Source organism: Leuciscus leuciscus (genome assembly GCF_965113295.1).
Source record: "Leuciscus leuciscus genome assembly, chromosome: 14".
Classification (NCBI taxonomy): Eukaryota; Metazoa; Chordata; class Actinopteri; order Cypriniformes; family Leuciscidae; genus Leuciscus; species Leuciscus leuciscus.
In genome coordinates, this window is record NC_138738.1 from 40,471,214 (window position 1) to 40,493,794 (window position 22,581).

Genomic DNA, 22,581 nt, shown 5'->3' on the forward strand with positions numbered 1-22,581 from the left:
TATTTCAGCTTCACCAAGTGTAAAGTGGAGTAAAATGCCATTCAAAAGAGGCTGTAGAGCTGCAAGATATGGAGGAAAAGAAAGTTTATTTCGTTTTTTAAATAATTTGGTTACATGTCATTTTCAATTAAAAGGCTTCTTAAAGAGATATTTCAGCCAAAATGAAAACTTTATCATCATTTACTCATTCCAAACCTGTATTTTTTTTTGTAAAATATAAAATATATTTTCTTCTCAGTGAAACATTCTTCAAGATATCTTTTGTGTTTGGCAGAAGAAGATCATACAAGTTTGATTATATTTAGTTGAATATTTTAACATTTGGCTGAACTATCTACTAATTATCAAAAGGATTAGTCAGGTTTTAGTTGGCTGAAAAATCAGTAGATTGTTTCTTTGATTAAATAATTGTACTGTTTGGTTTGGTAAGAAGTTCAGATATAGCCATGCTGCTTGTGCTTGGACTGATGGTCTGTCATATTTACTCTCTGGGTAGCTACACATGATGTACTGTACAGGTTTTACAGCCACTTTTGAGTTTTCTTTATAGCGTTTAAAACCAAAATACACTCATAAAAGGGATCATTCTGATGAGCTGGGGTCTTTCACTCAGTGTTTTTTCATCTGTCTGCAGTATTTCTTATAAACAAACAAGCATTAAACAGGTGTCTCTGACCGTTGTGATGCCCTTTGTTATTTTTACTACTCTTGCTTAATATTGTAGCAAATTAGCTTGAAAAACCAAAAGTTTTATGGTGCGTTCACACCAAACGCGAATAGAGCGTCATGAGCGACTTAACATGATTTCAATGTTAAGTCAATGTAAAGACGCGTTTACGCGGTCCCGCAGCGTGAATGAGGCGTTTAGCGTGGCGCGGTGGACGCAAATTCGAACATGATTTTATTTGGTGCTTTTTGTGCATTCACGCGTTTGACGCGAATTCAGTTGAACAATCTGAACTTTGGCGTCAGTTCGCGCCGCGTTAACCAATCAGGAGCCTGCTTGCTGCTGTCACGTGGTGAAGTAAAAACAAAGTAAATCTTTTATCACATAAAAACTTGATTTCAATATATGAGACATATTTATTTAGTATTTAATGCTATTTATTCCATATCTAAATCCAGATTATATGAAACATTATTATTCTAATGTAAAGACAACCAATATACTTTAGTGTATAAGAACATAGTTCGTGTCTGGACAGTGTTGTGTGAGAAGGGAAAAAAAATCACAGGACAGGTTAATTACTTTTGGAGGCTACAGATTATGTGGGTGAGGGCGAGGGTGATCCTCGCTCCGATGCGAGACAACAGGTCATCAAACTGGGCGCGGGACAGGCGGAAGCACCGCTGATAGCGGCCGTCATCCAGGCGCAGCTCCTGGAGCAAATGGTGAAACTCGCCAAACTGGGTACGCCTCCGGAGGGTCTCGGTGGACCCAAGTACGGCGACGATGACCCATATGCCGCTGTTCTGCTTTCCAAAGCAAAATACAGAGTGGTAACTCTCTCGAGGAATGCTCGATCAACATCAGCCATTTACAACACAAACAGACAACCGCCTTGCACTTGCCCCGCCCACAAGAAGCGGATTTCGCCTCAGACACGCGTCAATTTCGCTCTGGACGCGCGAATGGTTTCAAAATGTTCAAGCGTCAAACTAGACGCGGTAGACGCGAATTTGACGCGCTATTCGCGTTTGGTGTGAACGCACAGTTAGAATTGACTGTAGCAGAATTAATAGTACAATTATTTAATCAGTTCATCCAACAAACAGACAGCATATTCAATTATCAATTTTCGGAAATAAATTATCTTCCTGGCCAAGAAAAAATAACCTTTTCCTACTGTATAAAGTACTAACAGGGTAATAGCATATAGCTAGATCAAGATGTTTTAGTGACTTTGTATTTGTGAGCAGCAAAACACAGAGACAATAAATCGTGGATACAGTGCATGCGGAAAGTATTCACAGCGCTACACTTTTGCCACATTTTGTTGTGTTTACAGCCTTATTCCAAACTGGATTAAATTATTATTTTTTTTCAAAATTCTACAAACAATACCTCACATTGACAATGTGAAAGAAGTTTGTTTGACATCTTTGCAAATTTATTAAAAATAAAAAACGAAAAAATCACATGTACATAAGTAGGTATTCACAGTCTGTTTCCATTGATAATCCTTGAGATGTTTCTACAATTTGATTGGCGTCCACCTGTGGTAAATTCAGTTGATTGGACATGATTTGGAAAGGCACACGCCTGTCTATATAAGGTCCCACAGTTGACAGTGCATGTCAGAGCACAAACCAAGCCATGAAGTCCAAGGAATTGTCTGTAGACCTCCGAGATAGGATTGTATTGAGGCACAGATCAGGGGAAGGGTACAGAAAAATTTCTGTAGCATTGAAGGTTCCAATGAGCACAGTGGCCTCCATCATCCGTAAATGGAAGAAGTTTGGAACCACCAGGGCTGGGTTTCCTGAAACCTTCTTAAAGGACAAGTTCGGTAATTTACACTTAAAGCCCTGTTTACAGATCGTATATGATGAAATAGAATGGTTAAGATTAAAATTTGGACACATGCTGCTGTCCCGAGAATTTTAGGTTTATTTCGCTCCCCCCCCCCACAATGGTTGTCTATGTGCACTGGAAGATTCCGTCCTAAAAACACCTTAAACTTTCGTTTACAAAGACGTGAAACTCACCGAGTGGTCAGGGGTGTTCACTGATATGTTCACTCAAAAATCGTTGAAAAAGATGCATTCCAACAGGTTTTATCTTAGTTTTTGTCCAACTCCATTGACTTAATAGGACGTGCTGTGAGACCGCAGCACCTTTACGGTATTACTCCACCGCTTCTTCTTCTGCTTCTTCTGTGTATTCAATAAAATGCCCGTGGTTTGCTTGCAATTGGCAAAGGTGCATTATCGCCACCAACTGGGCTGGAGTGTCTATTATTCAAGCTCTCAACGGAAGAATCACGGGTGTGACGCGTTTGGCAAAATAGGTCCACAAAAGCGAAATAAACCTAAAATTCTCGGGACAGGAGCATGTGTCCAAATTTTAATCTTAACCGTTCTATTTCATCAGATACGATCTGTAAACAGGGCTTTAAGTGTAAAATACCGAACTTGTCCTTTAACGCTACGTCGTTCTTAAGTTACACCTTAAGCTGCACCTTATCGTTAATACGTGTTTCCCGAAACGTTCTTAGTTAACTATACCTTCTGTAAGTCATACGTTCGGAAGGTTGGTCTGGACCACTCTTAGCTTTACCTTATCACTGTTGCAGGTCTATATGAAAATAAATCTGACGTTTTAATACACACAGACAGTGTTCATTTAGGCTAATTCAAGTGTTTTCATGCAAAGAATAAAATTGTCAATCAATTCAATTCAAATTTATTTGTATAGCGCTTTTCACAATACATATTGTTTCAAAGCAGCTTTCACACTGATTGTTGTTAGAATTTTTATTATATTATTATTATATTATTAATTTAATAAAAGAGTGCTTTTAAAGGCCAGTGATAGCATAGGCTACTGTCAGTTAAAGGGATAGTTCATCCAAAAATGAAAATTCTGTCATCATTTACTCACCCTCAAGTTGTTTCAAACCTGTATGAATTTCTTTTTTCTGCTGAACACAAAAGAAGATATTTTGAAAAATGTCGGTAACCAAACAGTTGATGGACCCCATTGACTTCCATAGTAGGGAAAAAAATACTATGGAAGTCAATGGGGTCCAGCAACTGTTTGGTTACCGACATTTTTCAAAATATCTTCTTTTGTGTTCAGCAGAAAAAAGAAATTCATACAGGTTTGAAACAACTTGAGAGTGAGTAAATGATGACAGAATTTTCATTTTTGGGTGAACTATCCCTTTAAGTTCTATTCAGACGCTAATATTGTTTCTCATGGGCTCGTCCGGTATTTTAAACAGGGGTAAGTCTGCGATTTTAGTCCCGTCCGAATCCATAATATCAGTGTTTTTTTCTCACCCAACCTGTGTAAAAATCCCTGTCCAAATTAGTACCTACTGTTTTTTTTATAAACAGGTCGTCTGGTAATTTAATTGCCGTCTGAATCCACATCTCTGAGTTTACAAGAAGAGATTCAAAATTCACTGTTTAAATCCTTTTTGATCACTGCCGAGCACCGTACATAAGATGTAAACTTTTATTACTGAAATGCTGGAAAGTATTTACAAGAACAATATTTCATCGCAGCTCCACCTCAGCGAACAAAAATGGGAAAGAGAATAAAGCATGTAAAAAAATTTAAATGGTTATTGCGGCAGCAATATATGTTACAATTTTAAAATATGTAGGCTAGGCTATTATAGGCAATTATAGTTTGGATTATTTTTTTTATAATATCCAATAGTCCTAATAAATGTAATTTCAACTATTTCTGAAGTGCTTCTTTTATAAAGAACCCCACTTTCTAGCATAACGCAGTGAAACAGCGCCTGGACAAGAGAATAATTGATTCTCGAGCCATCCATATCAACCAATTTAGCACCATCATCACGGACAGCACCCGGTAATGTCGCACGTAAGAAGGTATATCTTAAACAGCTTTCTAAGGTATAGTTCGGGGAACACGCCTAGTAATGGTATACCTTTAGTTAAGTTATACCTTAAGAGTCTTCGTAGCGCGCTAAGAGACAACGTTATCGGGAAACCCAGCCCAGGACTCTTCCTAGAGCTGGCCGCCCGGCCAAACTGAGTGATCGGGGGAGAAGAGCCTTAGTCAGGGAGGTGACCAAGAAGCCGATGGTCACTCTGACAGAGCTCCAATTTAAAGTTTGTCTCTAGTCTTTGACCAAATGTTTAGCGTCGCCTGGTCTCCTGTGCTGTCTTTCAGGGTTCCAGACACCGTCTCTACTAAGGTCGTTCAGGAGAGCCGAGGTGATAACGGTGTTTAAAGAGAACTGGTTTTGTGACTCTTTGGGCCTGGTGACTTAGATTGAATAGAAGGGGAGGTTTTATGATGTCTAGAGAATTTTTATTACGTCCATTCATTACAATATTGCTTAATTAGCTTTAAATATGAACCATAGATGTCTATGTTTTTTCATTATTTAGTCAGGTAGGTAAACGTGGTTGTGTGAGATAAATATGAGCAAAATATAGGATGTTTGTGTGGGTGGGTTTACCTGGCTATATTTTAGTCTAAAAAAACTCACTTTGTTACATTCATAAATGCATTTGATTTAAATGAAAATATTTATTTCTAAAATGTTTTCATTTATGGGTAGGGCTTGTTTTTGGGTAACATTTTTGGGTAATATTAGCTTTCTTATAAAAACAATACAATTATATTTTACGCCCTCATTTAGATAAACTAAACGTGTGTGTGTGTGTGTGTGTGTGTGTGTGTGTGTGTGTGTGTGTGTGTGTGTGTTGCTGCATTGGGGATCATCGGAGAGATTCTTATGACTATGACATTATGACTATGACTATGTTTCTTCTTAGGTCAACACCTCTGTTGTCTCACACTGGATAAAAAACACAGCAAACACTCGTCTCATTCTGTCTGAGGAGAACATCAGAGTTCACACATGTGAAGAGGATCAGTTCTATCATCATTTTCCAGAGAGATTTGATGAGGATCGTCAGATTCTGTGTAGGCCGATTGGAATCACAGGTTGGCTGAAATATCACTCGCATATAAAACAATCAGCAGCAAGAAAACAAATAGACACTAAATTTGGATTTAACTATAATTTTCTTACGTTTTTCCACTCTGGTTATTGTCTTTTTTCTTCTTTTTTTATTTGTTTGTAGTAGTTATTCATAGATGGTGCAATATTTTATTCAGATTTAGGTAAACACAATCTAAAGTCTGTAAGATTCTGAAATTATTACTAATGAAAATGATTGAAAAATATGTAAATTAGCTAAACAAACGTAATATTTGTCATATAAAAATTAGGTCCCACTTTATATTAAGTGGCTTTAAGTACTATGTACTTACATGTACTTACATTGAAATTAATAATTTGATACAATGTACTTATTGTGTAACTACATGTTTTTACATTGTACTTACATTTAAAAAATTCCTGCATGTAATTACAGCTGTAATTAATTTATGTAATTACATTTGTAATTACACAGTTGACCCTTCCCTTACACCTTAAACCTACCCAATCCACCTCACCTGTCCCTAACCTTACCCGTATCACACCTCAATAGCAGCAAAAGTGTTTTACAATACAACATGAACACAATAAGTACATTGTACTTATTTTTTGATGTAAGTACATAGTACTTAACGCCACTTAATATAAAGTGGGACCAAAAATTATCTTGATAGAAATCTAATAGTCCAGTTTTGAAAATAACTGTCGTTATGTAATTAGTATGATCTATTCTGTAGCATTAATATCATTGGGCAATGCTCTCTTATTTCCAGTGAACTAATGAAGTATCTGAACTGGACCATTAGGCAAGTAAGGGTTCAGATGGTAGTATGTTTAATTAAGAGATCATTTGAGGATACAATATTCTGTTAGAATAAAAGCTAATAGTCCCTGTTTTGGGCTGGGTATATTTCATTTTTACAATCACAAACTCATATCCACACAGACTGCGTTTAATGACCTGAACAGAAATATTATTGGAAGTGAATCAGTGTAAAGTGTCTGCATTCGTTGTGTTTTTTTTTTCCTCATCAAGATAATATAGTCTATATGTTACTTTTTTGCTTTTCTTTCAAGGATGAAAAACTTTATAAATGCATTTATATCCAATGTCATTCTTGATCTAAAAGAACAGCATTTCTTTGAAATAGGATCATTTTAAATGTCTTTACTGTCACTTTTGATCAATTTAATGTATCCTTGATGAATAAAATGTATTCTCTCTTTTGAATTTCTTTTGAAAGGCAGTCATTTTTATTCTATGTAATAATACATCCATTTTTAAGTATAGCATCCTGTTTGATGAAATGAGCTCTTTCAGCATCGAGTGGCTTTGAAACAATGCAGTCTTTATTCACATGTAACTATTTTATTTCAAGGGAAGAACTCTATAAATAGATCTATGTTGTACTGTAAGTACATCAACCATTATAATAAATACAAACAATATAGTGTCAAACAGAAATGAAAGGCACAAGCACAGCACCAGACACACTGTAAATCAGTCATGATCCAGAGTCGCAGGACAGCAGAACTAAGGAAGTTTAGGGGCCCTATTTTAACGATCTGAAACACAAGTATCAAACGTGAAAAGCAAGTAGCTTTGTGGGCGGATCTCGGGCGCTGTTGCTATACCAGCGGGATAAATGACTCTTGCGCCCGACGCAAATCTAAGATGGGTTGGTCTGAAGTAGTTACATTACTCATAGGTGTGGTTTGGGTGTAACATGCAATAAACCAATCAGAGCATCATAGCACATTCCCTTTAAGCAGGAGCGCTTGTTCCATGGCGGATTGCTAATATAATGGCAGATTTGCCAGGCGCACGCCAGGAGCGGTTCACAGCCAAGAAGACAGACGTTCTCGTCAGGGCCGTAAAAGACAGAAAAGTGACATTGTATGGGGATGGGAGAAACCCACCCAAATTAATAATATTTATATATAATAATATAATAATATATATAATATGATAATATCCTGAATAATTTGGGTAAATGTGTAAGCTAGATTTAAGCCTATTTTTTCACATCTTCATGGACACCACGTGTGGTAATATTTTTCCTTGTAATTATGTATGGTTTGCAAAAATGTGAACTGCTGCATCTGTGTGTAGATGAGAGAAGCAAAGTGTATGTGCGTTGTGCACACGCTACATTATGGCCAAGCATGTGCCCTTAAAATTGCATCTGAATAACACACCACTGACTTTAGACTAGGTTTTTCCTGGTCTTTGGCGGAATTGTTTTCTGCAAAATAGCACCAGGGAACGTTTGCGCCGGAACACGTCTCCTCTTTTCGCTGAACCGCCCGCGCAAGTTCATTCCCTAATTTACCGACGTGCGTCTGTGGAGGGAAAAGTCCACTGTGCATCGGGTGCAAAATAGGAATGATACATGCGTCGCTGTACAAAGTAAATTGTGCTGGGTAGAAGATAGGGCCCTAGAGCTTTATTAATCCCCATGGAGCATTTAGTTTAAACTGTCATCGTGCTTCACATATAACACTTAACACATACATTCAAATACTCAAAAGTACACAAAATACATAAAATAAATAAAAAATAAGTTTACAAGATCACACTTAATTGCATGGTCTCCCTTAAGAAATCAAGCTCTTAAAGGGTTGGTATTAATGCCCTTTTCACAAGATGTAAAATAAGTCTTTGATGTCCCCAGAGTGTGTATGTGAAGTTTTAGCTCAAAATTGTACAGATATTTTTATATAGCATGTTAAAATTGTCACTTTTTGAGGGTGAGCAAAAACGCACCGTTTTGTGTCTGTTCCTTTAAATGCAAATGAGCTGTTGCTCGTGGCACAGAGGGCGGAGCTTCAACAGCTTGCACTCACACAGACATGCACTGAAAATATCTAAAACTTTTAGCCTTTTATGTTGATGATGGAGATTTATGTACAATGATGGAGAGATTCAAGAAGTGACAACATGTAAAAGCAACAGGACGTTTCTGAATGAATTTATGTGGCTTATGTGTAGTTATCTTCTAGTCATTGATTAGCATATTCTGTCTTGATAATCTATAAATCGTGTTCACGGGGCGGGGTTTATGTAAATTCTAGGGTTGGTGATGTCACTAACTTGGGAGGAATGTTGTGTAGTCCCTACCAGCCGTTTGTTGTAGTCCTTAAAGTCCCCGTGAACCGTAAGTTGCAAACGACTTTTCTCCAGTGTTGTGATGTATTTCCAAGTGAAAGGGAATTTTGAATAGAGGGCAGGGTTTTACTTTAGCGCTCCTCCTCTCCATCTCTGCTCATAGCAGACTAACAGTTTGAGGGGAGTGGTTAAGCGTTTTCAACCCAAGCCGTCAAACTGACGTCATCAGAAAACGAACGCCATTCCAGACCGGAAGTAACTTTTCAGATTTTGATTAAAGATTACCACGGCAAACAATTTTTTTCTGTGTATTAACTTGCATGGATTAATTGTTCACCACAAGACTAATAATATGTGCTAACAAAGTAGATAGGGTCAATTTTGATTTCATGTCGACTTTAAAAAGTTTTCAATTTCTTTAAAAGAAAATATCTCCTTTTGCTTTGAACTTTGAGCATTGTAACATTGTTTGAGCATTTGCATATGTTGTTTATGCTCAAACAGCAGCAGTACAAAGTTAAATTGTGAAATCATAATCAACCATCCCTTTAATACATTCTCACCAGCTTCATGTTGATATCTGCTGATATCAGAATCTTTGCATTCAGCATTAAACTGCTGTCTGACCTCTTTAAGTTCTCATGCTCTTGTCTGTTGAAGGAACATTTAAGATATTTTGATCTATCCATGGTTCAGCATGTCAAAAGACTAGTAGACTAAACAACAAGAAGGGTTTATATATATATATATATATATATATATATATATATATATATATATATATATATATATATATATATATATATATATATATATATATATTAGGGGTGTGACGAGACGCTTACTCCACGAGACGAGACGAGACACGAGATTGGGTTCACGAGAACGAGACAAGACGAGATTTTTACACAATTTTTAAGAAATCCTCAACGATGAAATATATGAATGGAAAATAGTCTTTTATTCAACTGAAAATCACAAAATGCAAAACAATTTAGGTGCATTTTGAAATCAACTTATTGTAATGAATGTTATTTTACTTCTATTTTAATTAATTCTATGCAGTAAAGGACATGCAAACACTGCAAAATGTTTTGCTATAAACTCTACCGTCTAGCTTCTCCCCTGTACGATTTCACATGAGAAATCTAACTCCTTTCCACAAATCGAACATAAAAAAATAAAATAGTATAAATAAAATAAATATAAATAACTGAAATAACACTTTAAATGCAAACAGTAAGTGTGTATCCATAATCAAAGTACTGCTCTCTCAAAACTACAAGTTCAAACAGAAACAAATTTTTTCTTCAAGCATGAAAAAGAGATAAATTAACTACACAGAACAGCCTAAGATTATGGTCATGTTTTTTTTCAAGAATATAAGCACGATTTCTGGCAGCAGTTGAGACCTTTGGGCAGGGCTGCACGATATGAGGAAAAGCTGCGATGTGCGATAACATTGTTTTATATTGCGATGTCGATATGACTTGTGATATGTGAATGTTAGCTATACTGTTCCCATGTCTTAGTGCTTTAATGGGTTCTTTGCGTGATAGGTCAAATGTTTATTACCTGCCTGGTTCAGATTACATTTTAGCACGATTTTGGCACGATCCGTTTCGTGGAGATTCGGACAACGGGCGTCGGGACGCAAGATTCGATCGTTTCATTTCGTATAGTGTGTCATAGTGGGCGATAACCTACGCGTCTGCGATGCTTCAGGACATCACGACAGAAAGACTAGCATGTTTAATTTTTAACGGTCCTCCACGACGGGTTGAGTGCGATAACCTACGCGTCTGCGATGCTTCAGGACAGATTGGCCCGGCACACAAATGATTTAAAAGTGGCAGGGGCATCTTCAATACTAATTTCACCCTCACGCTCCATCACTGACATCACAACAACTCACGAGACAAAGTTTCACCTCGACGAGAAATCTCGTCGCGTTTTAATCTCGCGAGATCTCGTAACACGAGATCTCGTCACACCCCTAGTTAAAACATGTGTCATGTGTGACAGTGTCACACACTTTGTTTTAAATCCGCATCTGAAGTGTCCCGTGCAGCGTGCAGCCTCACGGATCAAAACAAACTTCACGAGGTGTCATGATGGTTTTTATTACACCTCAAAAGGCCGCTCTCGTACTGTATAATGACAGCAGACCCTTCTCAGCTGCTCTAGCAATGATGCAACACGGAAAATGAAATCAACCGCGGTTGTGCAAGAACTTGTTTGCACATGTGCAAAGGACCAGACCACTGATTTGTCAAACCTCTGCTTACTTGCAGTCTGTGTTCTTCCGACTTTATTTTGTAGTAAGTAACGAATATGCTTCTGGGATGTAACGTAGCTGAGAAATGCAGGCGAAGACGAGGATCTAAACGCAGGGTGATTTAATAAAGTAACACAAAACAGAGAACACAGAAATCGAAGAACAAAGGAACAAAGCCAGGGGAATCACAGAGACAGAGGCAACCATTACACGTACAACAACTGACAAAGTAACAAGTGAAACACAAGGGCTATAAATACACAGGGACAAACAAGCTTAACTAAGTAATGAGGAAACAAGATACACCTGGGAACAATCATGAACTGATCAACAGGAAAACCTACAAAGGGCTACAAAAACGTTCCAACAGTCCACACAGGACAAGGGGAACACAAAACAGGAATCATGACAGGGGAAATGTATCGGAGTAAAATTATATATTTTATTTAGGAAAAGTGGTGGAGTAAAAGTGAAAGTTGACAGAACTATAAAAACTCAAGTAAAGTACAGATAGACCCAAAAATACTTAAGTAATGTAACAAAGTATTATTACTTTGTTATATTACACCACTGCATCCAGGTTATCAGAGAATCCTGTTACCAGAGCTGTCTTAACCGGGACACCTACACCACAGGATGGCTCCGATGTCTGAACTGCTGCAAGTTAGAACATTTCTCTTGAACAGATATGAACACAGTGGACATGAAGCATAAGACAGAACAGAGAGCTAATGTTAAATACAAATAATGTTTCCCCATTGAGAGAGATGAGCCAGATGAGAGAGATACCCCAAGGGCTCATGTGTAGTCCACCTGTTTTTAATACAAGGCAAACAAGGGCCAGAGCTTATAAAAGCTTGTTTGAGGAATATGAATTAAGATATTTTTGGATAATTAGGTGTCTTACAGTCAAATATTTTGACTGTGTTTGTAGACACTGTACGAATGACAGTGTTTTTAGTGCTAACACACTCATGCACTCTTGTCTTCTAGTGAGTCTAAATATGGATGCAGAAAGATGGAAATCTGCCATAAGTTTACATAGCTAGCTAATGTGCATTAATATGCATTTCCATCCATGCCATGTTTCCTGGAGCAGGTGTTCAAACAGCCTGATGAATAATGAGATCTTTGCTGGTCTCCATTCTGATTTTAATATAATGTTTGCTAATATGCAGCGGTCTCAAATCTACCATTACCCACCTTCAGTATAATCTGAACTGTCCTATATTAGCATATGCTTCTAGAACAATTTAAGTGTCTCAAATTTGTCGTAATAGTTGGTACTGATTTCCTTGAGATAACACAGGAAAAAGTAAGTCTAGTGGACTTACTTTTTCCTGTGTTATTTCAAGGAAATCAGTCTGATACAGCTTTACTATGTCAGCATCTATTTAGAATAGTGAAATTTCTCATTTCACTGTAAAAGCTGTCTGTAATTGCAGTCAAAAAGAAGGGATTCTGCACATTAGCATTTGTCCTTTTGTTTTCACGTCCTTTTGTTGTCCATATGTTTTCACAATTTCACACAAGACAAACAGAGCTCAAACATGACAATCTGGGGCTCAGGTCAGGAAGCAGACAGACTGGCTAAACCAACCGTCTGCTAGCGGCCTCACGTCACCAAGGTCAGATAAATCCCATCACATAGAGCCTCTTTCACCTAGCTATCATCATATAGAGACTGTGTCTGTTCCCCGAATTTGGAAATCCAAAAAACGTTTAAACCCATCTAAGGTTAAAAATTTAATTGATGTTCAACAAATAAAAAACAGCTATAATACAGATGAGCAAATGCTAAAGCTTGGGTTGCTGAATATTCGATCGCTTACTTCAAAAGCACTCATTGTTAATGATATGATTTCAGATAATAATCTAGATGTGCTGTGTTTGACAGAAACCTGGCTAAAACCAAACGATTACATTACTTTAAATGAGTCCACCCCGCAAGATTACTGTTATAAACATGAGCCTCGTCTGAAATGCAAAGGGGGAGGTGTTGCTGTAATTTATAGTAATATTTTCAAAACCACTAAGAAATCAAGTTTTAAATATAATTCTTTTGAAGTGTTAGTACTTAATGTAAAAATATATAGTATAAATGATAAATCACGCTTGAGATTTATGCTGGCTACTGTATACAGGCCACCAGGGCACCATAAAGATTTTATCAAAGAATTTGCGGACTTTCTATCAGAATTAATATTGACTGCAGATAAAGTACTAATTGTTGGTGATTTTAATATACACATCGATAATGAAAAAGATGCATTGGGATTGGCATTTAAACACATTGTAAACTCAATTGGAGTTAGACAACACGTGTCAGGACCTACTCATTGTCGTAATCATACTCTAGATCTAATATTATCACATGGAATAGATGTTGATGCCGTTGAAATTCTGCAGCAGAGCGATGACATCTCAGATCATTATCTAGTCTCGTGTAAACTTCATTTAGCCAAGGCTTCAAAGCCGACTCAGTGTTTCAAATATGTTAGACCTATCACTTCTGCCACTAAATATTGCTTTATTAATAATCTTCCTAATCAGTTTCATCATCTCAGCATCCCAGATAGCTTAGAAGAACTCGATATTGCAACAGAAACTTTTAACTCTCTCTTTTCCAGCACTTTAGACACAGTTGCTCTGTTGCGCTTAAAGAAGATTAAAGAAAATAGTCCAACGCCGTGGTACAACGAGCACACTCAGGCCCTTAAGAGAGCAGCCAGAAAAATGGAGCGCAACTGGAAGAAAACAAAACTAGAGGTATTTCGCATTTCATGGAGAGAGAGCTCGATTGCTTACAGAGAGGCCTTAAAAGCTGCTAGATCTGCTTATTTTTCAAACCTATTAGAAGAAAATAAACATAATCCTAGGTATTTATTTGAAACGGTGGCTAAACTAACGAAAAAGAAAGCTTCAAGCACAGAAGTTTCCAAGCAACACAGCAGTAATGACTTTATGAACTTCTTCACTTATAAGATTGATAATATCAGGGAGAAAATTATAACTATGCAACCGTCCTCTATAGTATCGCATCAGGCAGTGCATTGTAGTCTCCCGGAGGAAAAATTTGATTCGTTCGTTGCTATAGAAGAGGAAGAATTCACTAAACTCGTTAAATCATCTAAATCTACAACATGTATGTTAGACCCTATACCGACTAAGCTACTGAAAGAAATGCTTCCAGAGGTCATAGATCCTCTTCTTAATATCATTAATTTATCTTTGTCTCTAGGATACGTACCAAAAACCTTTAAGCTGGCTATGATTAAACCGCTTGTTAAAAAACCGCAACTTGATCCTACAGAATTAGTCAATTACAGGCCGATCTCGAATCTACCCTTTCTGTCAAAGATATTAGAAAAAGCAGTATCTTCACAACTGTGTTCCTTTCTTGAAAGAAATGATATCTGCGAGGATTTTCAGTCAGGATTTAGACCGTACCATAGTACCGAGACAGCTCTCATTAGAGTCACAAATGATTTGCTCTTATCATCCGATCGTGGTTGTGTCTCTCTATTAGTGTTGCTCGATCTTAGTGCTGCATTTGATACTATCGACCACAACATTCTTTTAAATAGACTCGAAAATTATGTTGGCATTAGTGGAATTGCACTAGCATGGTTTAAATCATACTTATCTGACCGTTATCAGTTTGTAGCAATAAATGAAGAGATGTCTCATCGATCACAAGTTCAGTATGGCGTACCACAAGGCTCAGTACTAGGACCGCTGCTGTTCACTCTGTACATGCTACCATTAGGAGATATCATTAGGAAACATGGCATTAGCTTTCACTGTTATGCCGACGATACTCAGCTCTATATTTCTTCAAAACCTAACGAAACTTACCAATTCACAAAATTAACGGAATGCATAGCGGATATAAAAAATTGGATGACTCGTAATTTCCTACTTCTAAATTCTGAAAAAACAGAGTTTCTACAAAAAACTTCCTCACGTAATAACCTTTAATACTGTCTAATACTTGATGGCTGCTCTGTTAAGTCTTCGTCGTCGGTTAGGAACCTGGGTGTGCTCTTTGATACCAATCTTTCATTTGAAAGTCACGTGTCTAGTATCTGTAAAACTGCATTTTTCCATCTTAAAAATATATCTAAATTACATCATATGCTCTCATTGACAAATGCGGAACAATTAGTTCATGCGTTCATGACCTCAAGGCTAGATTACTGTAATGCTCTACTGGGTGGTTGCCCTGCACGCTTAATAAACAAACTACAGCTAGTTCAAAACACAGCAGCTCGAGTTCTTACCAGAACCAGGAAGTATGACCATATTAGCCTGGTTCTGTCAAAACTGCACTGGCTCCCTATTAAACATCGCATCAATTTTAAAATATTGCTGATCACGTACAAAGCACTAAATGGTTTAGCTCCGCAGTACTTGAGCGAGCTCTTAACACATTATAGTCCTTCACATCTATTGCGATCTCAAAATTCCGGCCAGTTGATAATACCTAGAATATCAAAATCGACTGCTGGCGGTAGATCCTTTTCCTATTTAGCACCAAAACTTTGGAACAGCCTTCCTACCATTGTCCGGGAAGCAGACACACTCTGTCAGTTCAAAGCTAGACTAAAAACACATCTCTTTGACCTAGCTTTCACATAATACATTATAGACTTCTATAATTTAATGTTAGGCTGCATAGATTAGGCCAGCTGGAACCGGGAACACTTCCCATAAATCCTGATGTACTCGTTACATCATAAGAAGAATGGCATATACGCTAATTTTAGTGTCTTTGTTTATCCCGAGGTTTTCCCGCAGCCTGCCGGATCCAGGCCGTATCCAGATCTGATGAAGGACCTTCGCCTGGACCCGATGACAACGCAGTGCTGAAGTGCCAACTAGTCTCTCCCTATGGAGGATCCCTTTACCACTCTACAGATAAAGCGTTGTCGGGAAACTCAATTCGCGTATCTACCCCGAATTGATAAAATAAAATAAATTCTGTATCAAAAATTATAAGGAAACACCAGTACTTTGTTTAGGCTTGGTTTGTAGGGAATTACAAACCTGCGTACATATATTCAAACGCACATAACTATAGAACCAATTCTAAATGCGCATGTGAACGCCATCAGCGTTTCTCACAGGTTCGCGTTTAAAGTCTATGTAGAGAGAATGGTGTCGTCTTAGCGGCCCCTAATTTAATAACAAATGATTGTTGCGACGGAAGCGAATCAATCATAACTAACCTTAGCTGGAAAATAACTTTACTAAAGAACCGATATAAAGCCAAAACAATCTCTGTTACCATAAATTATACGTTTATCTCTGTAAAGCTGCTTTGAAACAATCTACATTGTTAAAAGCGCTATATAAATGAAGATGACTTGACTTGACTTGACAAACATTTAATGACACACTTGTCATTATAGCGGCGTGGGTATAAACGTTCCCGCAGCGTTATTTCTCGATGCAGCGTCTTGTTCCCTTGAAAGGGAACGCCTTGGTTATGACTGTAACCTTGGTTCCTTGAAGGGGGAACGAGAGACTGCGTCGCCCAGCCTATTAGAAGCTAGCGTTGCACTGTTTGGGCATGCTTTATAGTTTCATGGTTCGTGACGTCACCCGCCGCTGTTTTCCACACAAGAAACATAAAATGAATGTTCCCATTTTAAATTATGGAGGAAAGTCAATAAGCATACTAAATCCAGAAGAAGCTGTGGAGATCACACTGAACATCCTCAAGGGAAGATGAACCAGAACCAGCTGGCTAAAGAGTTACAGAACAACTGCACTGAAGGTAATAAAGAAAAGAATAGAGAACGAGAGGCAGCATAGATTTATAGAAATGTTTATTCAGATATTTTTTAGAGAAGAATCTTATGTTAACCAAGGCTACATTTATTTAATCAAAAATAGTTGAAATATTGTAAAATATTTTTACACTTTAAAGTAACTGTTTTCTAATTTAATATCTTTCATTTTCCTGTGATGACAAAATGGAACCCAAATGGAGTGTTTTCAGGATACTTTGATGAACATAAAGTCTTGTTCTTTTCTCTCTCTTCACAGTCCAAAAATCATTAGAATTAGCTGAGAAACACACAAGAAAACAAGGTGAATTAAACACATCCTTACAGCGGGATCAGAAATGATTTTAGCATGTTTGATGTATATTGATCTCAGTACAGAACAGAACTGCTTTCATTACTATGAATTTAAATACCATATGTTTGCACCAGTTGATTTTGATGATAATCATTCTAATGTGAAAACCTATGTGTTTACATAAAGGTGTTCACACCTTTTCCTGTTTTTTTATTTTTTTTATAACATGATTTCTGGCTGCAGGAATTTTTAAAAACTAACAAAATGAACATGAAGGAGAAAGTAGAACACATTTTTGAGGGTAAAAAGGAAAATGAAGCACATCTTAAGGATGTTTTTACAGAACTTTTCATTACGGAGGGAGATCTTAAAGAAGTTAATCAAGAACATGAGATTCTGCAGATTGATGATGCCATTAAAACCTGTAAATCACAGGACAGGCCAATCAAATGCAATGATGTATTTAGTCTGAACAAAAATAAGAAAAGGATTGTGCTGGCCGAAGGCATCGCTGGCATTGGAAAAACTGTCTCAGTGCACAAGTTCATTCTGGACTGGGCAGAAGGAAAAGCCAATCAGGATAAAGACTGTGTTTTCCTGCTTCCATTCCGAAAGATGAACTGCATTAAAGACAGAGAGATCAGTCTGCTTGAGTTTCTACAGAGATTTAATCCAGAACTGATTAGCTGGAGATATTGGGGTTTGAAATTCAATTGTGTCTATATATGTTCATTTGATATGCGTAAGGTATGATCTTGGTAGTCCATCGATAATGATAACGATAACAAGAGAAAATCTGAGCACAGTGTGTGATGTTGTTGAGATCTCTTCTAAAACTTTAAAGGAGCCCATTTTGATAGAGTTAGAGTTTTGTCTCAGGAGACGAGTGTGAGAAGCAGGAGAAGCAAAAGTCTCAATTTGTCTAGAAGAAACATTTGAGATGTTAGAGATCTCCTTTTTGATTTGTCTTTCCTCTGGGTGCTGACTGGACCATTAAATCACCTGTTAGCCAGATATAGAGAATATCGTGTGTGTGTGTGTTTAATCAGAATATCTAAAGCATATTAATTTAAGCACTACAATGCTAATTTATGTACGTATTTGGCAAAACAATGACTTCTTTCTTTTTTTTCTTTTTCTTTTTCTTCTCAGTAGTTGTCACGGATTGGCCAGGTTCTTCCACCACAATCACCCAGCGATCACAGTCACCTGAGTACTGACAAGACACACCTGCACCCCATCAATCACCACTGCTTCATAAGCACACACCACGCACCTCTCATTGTCCGGGCTCGTTTATCTGAAGTGGACTCATAGTGCTTCTCTCTGCGAGTTTCACTAACTAAACTTACCCGTGTTTACTTACCAGTTCTCTACGCCGATTCCAGTCTGTCCTAGTCTGCCCAGATCTCATCTCGAGTGGTGTGCGAGCCGTAAGCCTTCTGATCTGCCAAGTGGTGCGTGAGTGTGTGCCGTCAGCCAGTCATCCTCTTCATACGAAGATCCTTTCCACTCTGGAAGTCTCATCTCGCCGTGCCTGCAAAAGATACATTGATTACTCACTCACGAATTACATTCAAGAATTCTTCACCTCTGAACTCTGATACTCACCGAATACTGCACGTTGATTCATCTTGATACTCTGCTGTTGTAAATAAACACTACATCACTACTTACCTTGTTGTCCGTCTGCTTCCGTAACAGTTAGCCCGGACCTAAAAAGAGACAGCGACAGCATGAGTGCTCCAGATCCCTTTCAAGAGCTGGTGGATTCGCTGAAGAGGGTATTACATTATCTCCTACCATCACGCCTCCTTCAACTTTCACGCCACCCGCACCACCAGCACCATCACCATCGAGCGCTTCTTCGACCACCGCATCTTCCAGTCCCATGGCTCGACCAGCGCCCTACTCTGGCGGGGCGGAGGAGTGCAACGGATTTTTGCTTCAATGCCATCTCATATTCACCATGCAGCCCACTTTATATCCAACCGACCAGTCAAAAATAGCATTCATTACATCTCTACTCACCGGTCCAGCTCTCCAATGGGCCGAAACGATCTGGAAGCAAGCTGGCCCAGCCATTAGTTCCATACAAGCCTTCGTTTCTCACTTCAAAGAAGTATTCGGCCGAACGGATGGAGATATATCAGCCGGTGAGCAACTCTATCATTTGTCTCAAGGAAAGATGTCTACTCATGAATATGCCCTTCGCTTTCGCACTCTAGCTGCAGCCAGTGGATGGAACGAGCGGTCCTTACTGACCACCTACCGGCTTGGTCTCACACCTCAACTCCGTCTGCAGCTGGCCGCATTGGACGATAATATGGGGCTCGAAAAGTTCATTCAACAATCCATCAGGTGCTCAGACCGTATACAATCTTATCAGTCCCATTCTAACTCTACTGCACTCCTCCGCCCATCTGAAACCGCCAGCCCTCCAGAACCAGAGCCCATGATAATAGAGTCTGGTAAACTTACCGCTGCTGAGCGACAGAGGAGGCTGACCCGGGGTCTTTGCATGTATTGTGGAGCCAGTGGGCATGTTCGGTTGAACTGCCCAATTCGTCCCATACGAACATCGGTGAGTGTATTCCATACTGATGAAGAAAAGATGCATCCACTCACTTCTTGTGTCCAGTTAACCACCCAAACATTCACTGTTTCAGTTCACGCTCTCATCGACTCCGGGTCAGCAGGAAACTTCATCTCGGGAACCCTCTGTCGCCAGCTTCAGCTCCGTACCGAAGCCTCGTCAAATGTTTACCAGATCCATCCCATAACCAAGTTCATCACTGCCCGTCCACGTATTCACCGGAAATGTGAACCCATTACACTTCAAGTCGGAGTCCTACACAAAGAGGATATTCAGCTGCTGGTTCTGGAGGGAGCCAACGCGGATATCATACTGGGGCGCCCGTGGCTGGTGAAGCATGATCCTATCATCTCTTGGGGCTCTGGGGAAGTGATAAAGTGGGGTAAGGAATGCTCACCAAGATGTTTTCCAGTTCTTCCACGTCCTGTTCTGAATCCTGTTCCAGTCTATGTCATTCGACATTCTACATCTCCCGCAGCATCCAGCTTCTTCTTTGTGGCCAAAAAGGATGGAGGGCTGCGGCCATGCATTGATTACCGGACCTTAAACCAAGGTACTGTCAAATTCAAATATCCCCTTCCTCTCGTCCCTGCGGCCCTCGAACAACTCCGTTCAGCTACCATCTTCACGAAGTTGGACCTCCGCAGCGCTTACAACCTGGTGAGAATACGAGAAGGGGATGAATGGAAAACCGCTTTTGTGACCCCTACTGGCCACTATGAATATCTGGTTAAGCCCTATGGGCTGGTAAACGCTCCTTCCGTGTTTCAGAATTTCATTCATGAGGTCCTCCGGAAGTTCCTGCATCGCTTCGTGGTCGTCTATATAGATGACATCCTCATCTATTCCCGGAATGAAGTCGAACATCGTCATCACGTTGCGGAGGTCCTACACACACTCAGAGCTCATCATCTCTTCCTGAAGGCCGAGAAGTGTTCTTTTCAACTTCCATCAGTCCAGTTTTTAGGCTACCTCATTGACCGTCAGGGGGTCCGCATGGATGAGAGGAAGGTCACTGCTGTAACTACCTGGCCAGAACCCACCACGATCAAAGAACTCCAGAGATTTCTTGGTTTTGCCAACTTTTACAGACGTTTCATACGAGGTTACAGCATCATCACCACTCCACTCACCAACTTGCTCAAAGGTAAACCCAAAGGTCTCTTCTGGACTCCTGAAGCAGCCGCAGCCTTCCAATCCCTCAAGTCTGCCTTCACACAAGCACCTCTCCTGACGCATCCAGATCCTGAGCTTCCTTTCGTCGTGGAGGTGGACGCCTCTACCTCCGGAGTTGGAGCCGTCCTTTCTCAACTTCATGGGACACCTGAATTACTCCATCCATGTGCCTACTTCTCTTGGAAGCTCAGCCCGGCGGAGAGGAATTACGACATCGGCAATCGTGAACTCCTGGCCATCAGGCTCGCCCTAGAGGAGTGGCGACATTGGCTGGAGGGTGCCATCCACCCATTCCAAGTCATCACTGACCATAAAAATCTCCAGTACCTCCGTGATGCTAAACGACTTTGTCCCCGTCAGGCCAGATGGTCATTATTCTTCTCGAGATTCCATTTCTCCATTACCTACCGTCCTGGTCCTAAGAATGTCCGTGCCGATGCCTTGTCCAGATTACATGATTCTCCCGAGACAACCACTAACATTCTACCTGAAAATATCATCATCAACCCCATCGAATGGTCTGCTCCTCCAGCCGTCGCCACTCCTGACCCTCGACCTCCGCCGGGCTGTCCACCTGATCGTCAGTTCATCCCTAGGACACAACGGGTAGATCTCATCCACACCATTCATACATCACTGGGCACTGCACATCCCGGGGCCAACAACACTCTCTCGCTGCTATCCGAGCGCTTCTGGTGGCCGGGTATGGCAAGGGATGTGAAAAGGTATGTACAAGGCTGTAAGGAGTGTGCAATATCCAAAAGTCCCCGACATCTACCTGCAGGAAAGCTCCATCCCTTGCCAACTCCTAACCGCCCCTGGTCACACCTAGGAGTTGACTTCATGACCGATTTACCTTCATCGGATGGGAACACCTGTATCTTCGTCATAGTAGATCGATTCTCTAAGTTCTGCAGACTATTACCACTAAGAGGTCTTCCCACTGCCCTGGAAACCGCCGAACTTCTCTTCAATCATGTATTTCGCTATTATGGGATCCCAGAAGACATTGTATCGGACAGGGGACCCCAATTCATTTCCAGAGTATGGAAATCATTTTTCAAGCTCCTAGGTGTGACAGTCAGCCTCTCCTCTGGCTATCACCCTCAGACCAACGGCCAGACGGAGAGGAAGATCCAGGAAGTGGGGCGGTTTCTCAGGACCTTCTGCAACGGCCACCAGAACTCCTGGAACCAGTTTCTGGGCTGGGCGGAGTATGCCCAAAATTCACTGCGGCAACCCACGACAGGCCTCACACCATTCCAGTGTGTTCTCGGATTCCAACCTCCTCTATTTCCCTGGGATGGTGAACCATCTGAGGTTCCCGCAGTGGATTACTGGTTCCGGGAGAGCGAGAGAGTCTGGGACGAAGCTCACCATCATCTGCAGAGGGCAGTTCGCAGATCCAAGACAGTCGCTGACCGGAGGAGGATTTCGGGTCCAGTCTACGTTCCAGGAGATAAGGTTTGGCTCTCCACTCGCGATATTCGTCTGCGACTGCCCTCCAAAAAACTTAGTCCCAGGTTTGTTGGCCCCTTTACCATCCTGGAACAGGTCAATCCCGTCACATACAAACTCCAGCTTCCACCACAATATAGAATTCATCCCACATTTCACGTCTCACTACTCAAACCCTTTCACGAACCTCTTGTTCCCTCCACAGAACCTGGCCACGAAG

The 22,581-nt window shown here is 39.9% G+C and overlaps 1 protein-coding gene and 1 long non-coding RNA gene across 2 annotated transcripts in view; one reads left to right on the top strand and one right to left on the bottom strand.

The window, feature by feature from the left end:
- LOC309473882 (NACHT, LRR and PYD domains-containing protein 3) overlaps window positions 1-5,387 on the top strand; it is a 38,464-nt gene extending 33,077 nt beyond the window's left edge. Inside the window, 1 exon segment of the mRNA XM_082136128.1 lies at window positions 4,874-5,387. Coding sequence (XP_081992254.1) covers window positions 4,874-4,934 — 61 coding nt within the window. The 3' untranslated portion in view covers window positions 4,935-5,387.
- LOC309474003 overlaps window positions 1-22,581 on the bottom strand; it is a 247,693-nt gene that overhangs the window by 99,906 nt on the left and 125,206 nt on the right. The gene's annotated exons all lie outside the window — the stretch shown is intronic.